The 9,321-nt window shown below is 34.7% G+C and overlaps 1 protein-coding gene across 2 annotated transcripts in view; it reads right to left on the reverse strand.

Annotated features, from left to right (window-relative positions):
• LOC106468920 (FAD synthase-like) overlaps nt 1-7,409 on the reverse strand; it is a 48,541-nt gene extending 41,132 nt beyond the window's left edge. Inside the window, exons 1-3 of one of the 2 annotated variants that reach the window (XM_022397325.1) lie at nt 7,249-7,409; nt 3,388-3,567; nt 2,033-2,127 (exon numbers count right to left, since the gene is read on the reverse strand). In XM_022397325.1, the coding sequence (XP_022253033.1) occupies nt 2,033-2,127; nt 3,388-3,556 (264 nt within the window). In that variant the 5' untranslated portion in view covers nt 3,557-3,567; nt 7,249-7,409. Of the gene's footprint in view, nt 1-655; nt 761-2,032; nt 2,128-3,387; nt 3,568-7,248 lie in introns of those variants that run through there. The other variant, XM_022397326.1, reaches the window with a different exon arrangement.
• Nucleotides 7,410-9,321: the final 1,912 nt, after the last annotated feature.

Here is a 9,321-nt window from a genome sequence, read left to right on the forward strand (position 1 = left end):
TCATCATCACCCACTGCCATCTCTTGGGCTACTCTTTTACCCATGATTAGTGGGATTGACCATCACATTATAACACTCCCATGATTAAAAGAGCAAGCATGTTTTGATGACATGGGGATTGAAACCCAAGACCCTTAGATTGCAATTCAAGCATCCTAACCACTTGGCCATGCCAGGCCAGCAGCTAAGAACTGGTAAGTGGTAAGGACTCCCATACTCCACCAGAAAAAGGAGGAAATAATGCATCGGAGAGTCTGGAGGAATGCAGTACCAAAGATAGTGCAATGGGTGACCTCAATACCCTATATTGAAAAGCAGAGCAATCATATTGACAGAGTGCATCATCCATCACCTTGCAGTGTCTGGAATTGTACATCAGGTTCATAATAGGGTGAGCATCAAATGCTATGGATCATCAGAGATGGGCAGCGATCCTTGTCTGCTTTATTCATGGTAGTTCATGAGTGTATGGTCCGAGATGAACATATTTATGAAGCAAAATACCTCAAGTTACACCTACGAGTGGTTCAGCAGAATGCCCCATCTCAATGGTGAGCATAAAATGACCTTGTGATGTGTTATTTTGTTTCTTTTTCTACATTTTATATCAATGCATAGAGGACATATTGGACAGAGTTGATCAACCAACACCTACCTGGTGGCATCCGGATTGATAAATCAGATCCATGATAGAAAGAGTCTCATCATCACAGTCAACTAGCATATTCACAGGTCATACAGTGCAGATTTAAGACTAAGTATACCTGGTCAGGCAACACTTGCCACAGAGTGAAATCCAAATATATGATAAAGGCCTCTGGAAATAAAAAGAAATATGAATGGAGTACTTAACACCACATATACAGTCACAGCACTAATGATGTCTGCCAAGGGAAGATCAAAATGTGCAACCAGGGACATGGTGAGATGACGAATCTGATGGGAAGAAAACATGAAAAAGGTGACAATCATCAAGTGAAAAGGAAGAAAATGCCAGGTAAATGAACTAGAGAATTCAACCAAGAAGGGTGATGGAAAAAGGTCAAGAAAGAGGTGAGGATTTCACGGAGGAGACAAACAGGTTTGGGAACCACGGAAGAGAGCAGTACATGTCATATTCTTTTGGAGAGCCCTGACATGACAAAGGAGGTGGTGGGGGTTGGAAGGTCCATGAAGTGATGGCTCTGGTCTGTTGGGAGTTGACTACTTTCATTTAACAATCAGAACACACTGATGATTGTCCTAACAAGGTTTACAGTGATCTTTAAGTTTTGGATTTGGACAGCCTTTTTCCCTCCCATCCTGAATATGGGTCTTAGTCACGTGTCATTTCTGGGCAAGTCCTTTTTCCTCTTTGCTGGATTTGTTATTCAGGTATGTTATGTTCTGTACTTATCTTCCATTTCCTATGTTCCACCCCTATCCTTCTCAAATGAAAAATCATGGTTTCAACCTGTTAGACAAGGTCAGGAATGCCATAGTAAGAGCAGTCATAGTCATCACCACCCAAAGCACTGACACAGTAAGAGGAGTTGTAGTTGTGACCATCCAAAGCTGCAAGTGCATAACTCCCGAAATTGAAAGAGGAGAGTAGATAAAATAAAAAACTGTAACTCTCCAAGAAACATAATAAAAATGTAAAATAACAAATTAACTGAATGACAAATTCAGAAAAGTAAAAACATGTGGATAGTTAATTAAACTGTGAGTGAAAAACATGTCTAATCAGTAGGACTGCCAATCGAGAAGTGATTAACATATGCATCATTAGAGAGGGCGTAGTTAAGATACAGGTAGTGTCGCACTCCTATTGGTGGAGGGTTACTGCATGATCATTTGCATGTTAGTATGCAGTAATAAGTGGGAGTAACATAGCTAGTGATGATGAAAATTTGTGCCGATAGGAGCAGTACAAGTCAAGAAAGCTTTTTTGTGAGTGGATGTAAGATATTGTATAAGAATTGCATATACAATCAGCTTTTCTCAATTACACTATAGTACTTAAACATGTAAAAGAAAGACCATTCCTCACCCTTTGAACTTCTACTCCTACTTCTCTTAATCTCTGGCACAGGAAAACAGAATTTGTATCTTTTGTCAGTCCTTTTAATATTTCATCACCTATAACTAAAAATATAAAACACAAGTCTCAATATCATTATAAAGGAACTATAATCCAATAACCATAATGCATCAAAACAAAAGGTGATTCAACTCTTCAGTGTTAATACCTATTATTTTAACAAATCCACAACTACTCACCTCATAGTGTGAGAAGAGGTATATTTTGAAAGTACAATTTTACCCCTTTGAGCTTAAACCTGAAGACAGGTCTCCCTTATTTCTGACCACTGTATTCAATCCCATTTATCTATCTGGAAGTTTCTCATTTGTAGGACTTTAATTGCAAGGAAAAATTCAAACAAGTAATGTCAGGGAGATTATGGTAACAAACAAAATAACTATTATAGCTAAGTATATATATATATAAAGGAATAGTGTTATGGTTCCACTGAAATTGTAACCTTACTTACAGTCCCTTTTTCCAGAGGATATATACCATCCATTCATTAAATACTAATTAGTTGAATGTGATTATAATTATATTGTGGAGTTATTGTATCACTGATGGATTTAAAAATTTATACTATTTTTATCAATGTAAAGGATTTTATTTAATGGTCTACCAATACATTTAAAAAATATAAATTAAAACCACATAATATTAGGTGAGGGATACTCTCAAGCCATTATCATATTCTTCACATTAGAGTAAGCTGTGTAGCAGCCGTATCATGCTCTAAGAAGTCATGCATAAGAAGTGCAGTTATGAATATAATTAAGTTGACAATTAAATATTCAGTTACTTAAATGTAATGAACTTTGACACCACTTAATGAATTTGAGTTTATTGTGATTTTCTTGTGAGCTGATTGGATGACCAAATTCTACACCTGAAAGACTGTAGTATTGGAGATGTCACAACAGTAAAATAAGCAATCTATAGTCTATTGTGTATTAATAAATAGAGAATTATTACTATTATTACACCCAACTTTATCGTTATTAAGAGGACGAGGCATACGTTCTTATACAGAATCTGCTAAACTGTCTAATGCTCAATTTTAAATGATTAGTCAGACCACAAACTATTATTTTATCTACATTAAAGACAAATGTAAGGCTTTGAAGTATTTATGTTTGGGCCTGTCCAAGATAATAACTACTATCTCTTCTATACCCACAACAAAAGCATTATTTTGTTCAGCACATTTTCATCTGTTGCCAATAGATTTTCCAAACACACTGTTTATGAAAATTACAAGTCAACTTAGTTTCTTTGCTGTAAGTATATGCTTAATGTAAATTTATAAAAAGGAAACATACTTATGATTCCAGCTGTGACTTCTGATTTCTGAATGCAGACATTACATAAAAATCTCTGGATAACATCAGAGTTGAGGACACAATAACTGTGTCTAAACTTTGGCTGCCTAATGGGGTAACTCTTGGAACCTAAAGGTCTTAGTAGCAACAGAGATCTCCTCAACACCATATCCTATGGATCTGGTTGGGTTACATAAAAACAGAAAGAAAACAAGTCACTTATTTCACCACTTTTCCAGCAATATCATACCTGAACTGCTAAACTTTGAAAGTTGACTGTCTGAAGTTCATGGTAACATTTTACATTTATATATACAGATGTCTTTTACCTACAAAATAAAAAAATTAAGTCAGAAATTAGTTACTTATTCAATTATGCTAAATAAACAATGTGATTTGTTGAAAATATATTTATGCTAAATATCACACACAGAGTGAATAATTATGTAACTTCAATGATTCTATTAAGGTAAATAAACAATATGACTTATTACTTAAAAGATTCTATTATAAAATATCACAATGAATAATTATTTAAGTTCCCTATACACTTTTCTCAAACAAGCAAAAGTGCCCATTTCCAGTGATGGGAAAAGTTAAAGCTAATCCATAAATTTAAATTATTTCATGGACTTTGAAAAGCTTAAATGTGTTGCACTCTTGGTTTCACTCAGAGACAAAGCTCTGAACTACTTATACTGCCAAACACGAAAAGTAATTGTAGCATTTCAGTCATGCTAAGAGCCACTCAACAATAATATATGGTAAATCTACATGTTTATTCTTTAATTCTTTAGGCTATGTCACATTTGAAATGTGAATGATAGTGTGATTAATTCCTCACACTTTATTGTATAATATCCTTGTAAAATAAAATTTGGTATTATCAACATTATTCATGCCCATTTTCCCATCATTTCAAGATTGAATGTTGAGCTTTGCATGCATGCGCAGCTTTTTAAAACAGAAGAAAGATGAGTGCTTGGACAGAGAGCATGGTTCACAATATATATATATAAAAATATAAAACTTAGTTTAAGAAACATGCAAAGGCCTCTACGGGTACACGAATCAAGCAGTCAAACACATCATTCATCACATTATGAAACAGCCATCCAAGATTCAGTATTTCACACATTTCACCTTACTAATTGGAATCACTAAAATAGGTATTATTTTTTCTTCTCCTTAAAAGTTGACTACAGTCACTCATTTTGGATCATGTTCAAAATTTTGTAAGATCAAATGGTGAATTTATAATCTCTGCAGTTAAGCTTATGAAATGCTCAACAAAAATTTACTTAACATAGACATAATGATTACTTCAAAAACAGGGTACTATACTGTATTCATTCCAACGCCATACAAAAAAAGGATTAATTTTGAAAAATTGCATTAAACTAGAAGTTATAATTTTCCAGAATGAAAATGTATTTCTGATAGGTACTTCCCTCTTCTCACACTTCCCACCCATCTTCCCAACAATCTTCCGGTGCTCACATCTTCTGCCAAACTTCAAAGTGATAGTTCGGTAGTGATGCGTAGAGGGATAAGGTACTCTCCTTCTGCTCACAAGATTAGCTAGAATCCCACATTAAAATGGATGAGGGACCAGTGCAAGGGAAGCACAGGCATATCCTCCAGAAGCATCTAGAAGACACCCCCTGAAATGAGGGTAACAGATCTGATGATCTGAGGAGTGGCACAGCACCACATCTGAGCCAGGTATCTCTTTGCCAGGAACATCAATATGACCAGGAGGGGTGAACTGCATATGTGCATCTCAACTCTGGGAATTAGTTACTCCTCTGGAGGATCTTGTAACCCCCTCTACACCAGTAGAACATCACTGCCCTATTCTGAACTGGATGGTTATAGCCATCTCTGTGGAACCCAGCAGGCTTGTAACTGGTAAGGACTCCTGTACTATACTGGAAGAAAAGGGGGAAAAGGTACAGTGAAGAGTCCAGAGGGTGATCACGAAACCCTATTTTAAAAGCAGACCACACTGATTTATTCAACCTAGGCATGGCAGGGAGAGAGCAGCAATTTCCTTCTGCTTTATCCATGCCATCCATGAGTAGTACAGTCCTGGAGGGGGCATATTATGATGCAATTACCATGAGAAATTTACACTCTAGTGATTTTGTGAAACACCCCCCATCTCAAGGGTGATTGTACATAGCCATGGAAAATGTATAAGAATCAACATGGCTTACAGTGCAGATCTGATAGTAAGATGTCTGCAAATGGTTACAGCCATCTAAAAGGAACCCATTTTGAGTATAGGCAGAATACCAGTTGATAGGGTGAAGATCGATGATCATTTCTCAATTAGGTTTGACGTTTTACTACATATAGAGATAAGGAATAATGAGATTTTTGTTACAAATTTCAAAAGAAAAGAAAACTTTGAAGAGATTCAACAAGAATTATCTCTTGTGAATTTGGCAACTGAATTTATTGGAGATACTAAAAAAATATGGAAGGATTTTAGAGATAACTTTTTAAATGTTAAAGATATACAGATTCATTTTTAGAAAAAATGTGACTGTAAGTAAAAGACCAAGTTGGCTTACAAAAGATATAAATGATTCATATATACATACAGTGCCTTGCTAAAGTCTTCACTTCAGGTAATACAGTTAAAATCTGTACAGATTGTACTACAGTACAACTAGGCTACTAACTAGTGGCATTGTAAACTAGTATAACTAGTTGTTCATGTGAATGGGAGGGTTAAATCTAGGTAATAAAGAAAAGGGTAAAAAAGACCATAGAAAAAAAATTCAATTGGAAAAAGACAAATAAAATTACACAAACAGCTAAAAAGTCAAACATGTATTTTAGGAAAACAGTATTAATAACAGTTATGCCAAGTCAAAGCCAATTATTGAAACCATGTTAACCAATGAAGTTAATAATTAAGCTGTTATAAATAGTTTTTTAACCAATGGCTTCTCATTATTGTTCAACACTTGCTACTAAACCCTACTGTTAAGTTTATCCCTTCTTATAATCTGTTTACTTTGTATATCTATATAATTTTTTTTTTTTTTTGCTTTTTTCACCTGATTGTGTAATTTTCTTTGGTTTTTTTTACTTTTGTCCTTTTTCCATAGTCTTTTTTTTACCCTTGTCTTTATTACCACCACTGGAAAGGGTTATATTATGAGGTAGCTATATTTATAGGACTGATAAGTAAATATGATATACTTATCAGTTCTACAAGAAGAGCTACATATGAGAACAGATTAAGACCTATTTTCTCTTTAAAAAACAAAAGTGTGAAAAGAGGTGATCTTATTGAAGTTCACATGAATATATGAGGGATCAATAGGATACAGGACTCCAATTTCATTATCCTAAATTCTGAGGGCAATAGGATGAGACACATAAGAAGTAATTTGGGAACAGAAGACTATGGTAGTTATATTTTTCTATCTGCCTTTATGAAATGAGATGCCATTAGTATTTGTATAATGGAAGCCAACACTTTACAACTCCAAGTGTATAAAAAGGAATTAATAATTTCATGAGAAATAATAGGTGGGTTCATAAGTTTTTAATTTTTCTCATACTGGGTGTTAAAGGATAGTTTTAAACTTGAAGTTTAAAGAATCAAATGGTCCCTCATTGACTGTAGGCCGAGCAGTACTAGTACGCAGAGCTCCACTAGTAGTAGGTCTGATAAGTATATACCCTACTACTAGAAGAGCTACGTTGTCTGTACCATTGTACGTTTACTAATACTATACCACTACCAGTAGTAATCCTAAAACTAAAAAGCAAATAACAGGTGTAATCTTAGGGTAAAACGAACTAAAAGTAAAAATAGAATGGAGATGAAGAAATACCTACCAAATGAAATACTGTTACAAACAATACAATTTACAAATACAGTAGTACGGTCTTGTGTTTACTTGACAATAGTACATCACGAAAGTAAAAGGAAAAAAAAACGTAAAATTCATTTTTAAATTACGATATTTTATCTTCTTTTGTCAGCGAAAATAACGTAACATACTACTTCCTAATTTTAAAACAAAAGAAATTATTCATCAATAAGTAAATTACGGAAACTCACGAAATGACACTGACAGCAGAAATTGTTTTTCATATAAAAAAATTAAAATATGTTATTGTTGTGATTTATTAGCGCAAAGCTTCACAATGGGCTGTCTGTAATATGTCCACGACGGGGACTAGAGCCCAGGATTTTAGCCTTGAAATTACCTCTGACTCACAGGAAAACTAAAAAGTATTATAAAGCATAAAACTGTATTAAACATATTTAAATTAATTACATTATTCATCACATCTTTAGACTTTAAACACACACTTAAAGCAAAATATAAAATTTATTAAGCATTACAATATTTATGTGTATTTATTCATTTACCATGGCAGGTATTTTGATTTAAAACTTTTAACCTTAAGTCAAATTAGATTTAAAAATTAATTTCGACCCAGGGCCAAAAACAATAGGGGGTATTCAAAAACAATTATCTCTTCACTCCACTCATGCACTAGATAGATTGCGAGTGGTATAAGTGACAGTGATAATAATAATAAAATTATTCACGTGGAATTTAAATCTGGTTAAGAGGACTGGGATGGCTCAGATCAAGATAATTGTAAGGTTATGTGTATCAACTAGACTCAACAACAAAAAATTATAGAAAATATAATGTGTCTATTAACGTGAAAATACCACATAGTTGTTGGAAATAGAAATTTTGGTGATGTGTCAAAGACATTATTCCATAGTTTCTTTCTCTTTTTTTTCTGCTCACATGTGCATTGCCCTTACTCGAACTTTTTGATAAAAGTTTAATGAATACTTCTATCTTAATGAGCTTATCTGACCTGAGAGGCATCGTGCTACAGAAACCATAGGTCACTACCTGGAGTAATTCATTGTTACTGTGTTGCCCTGGACCAAGGAGTGATTACTCGTTCAAGGGTAAGAGTCCTTTGGTATGGCCACTGCGCTGTATCTCCAACCTTTAGGAAATCTCATGCAGCTGTCAGCCAATAATATATGGGAGAAAGATTTCTGATGGCCTCACAGATCCCTATAAGTAAGATTAAGCAGATTTCTCATCCAACGTTTAAGGGTACAGTCATATGTGCCACTTTCTAAATTATTTCAGACAAGTCACTGTCTGAAAAGATTGGATTCAGGAACAAGCAATGCAATGCTTGATGCTGAATTTGTATGATTCAATGCTTGACTCACCCAAGCGCTTGGATAAGGAGGAAAGAGCTGAAAGTATTTATCTGGCTATGCACGATAGCTTTCACTCTGTATGAACTGAGGACTGTTTATGACAAAACATTATTGATATTGTTACGACAGCGGAAGTCACGTGAAGCTAGTAACACGTCATGAACTTCTAGAAGGATCCTGTCCCTTCCTGAATGCTCGAGAGGCTACTAGATATCGGTATTATTTTATATGTAAGACGGTCAAGACGTGACGGCAACAATGTAATGTGTAATTGAACTGCGGACACAGAGAGAATATATTTGAGTCGAGCACGTGAGATGTTCATTGTGAATTATAGCACGACTATGGAAATTAAGTGTATTGCAAAGTTGTGTTCAGAAATAATAAACCAGTTTTATTTAAGAAAGGACTTGTATCGGTAAAGTTTCTTCGGAAAGAATTTTTACGGAAAATTAACTAACGACCGGAAGCGTAACAAATGGTGTCAGAGAGTGGAATAAAAAAAAATGGAAACGAGAAGCGGCAAATCAAACTACAGCTTAGCAGATTTGATGCCAGCAATACAAGAGCAACAAAAGAAACAAGTAGAACGAGAAAAGAAACAAGAAGAGAGATTACAGCAGCTGTTGGAGGAAAAAGATGAGAGACAACAGCATTTGCAAGCAAACCTGCAACAGTGGCAGCTCGAACAGCAAAATAAA

Source organism: Limulus polyphemus, unplaced genomic scaffold (assembly GCF_000517525.1).
Source record: "Limulus polyphemus unplaced genomic scaffold, Limulus_polyphemus-2.1.2 Scaffold3222, whole genome shotgun sequence".
Lineage (NCBI taxonomy): Eukaryota > Metazoa > Arthropoda > Merostomata > Xiphosura > Limulidae > Limulus > Limulus polyphemus.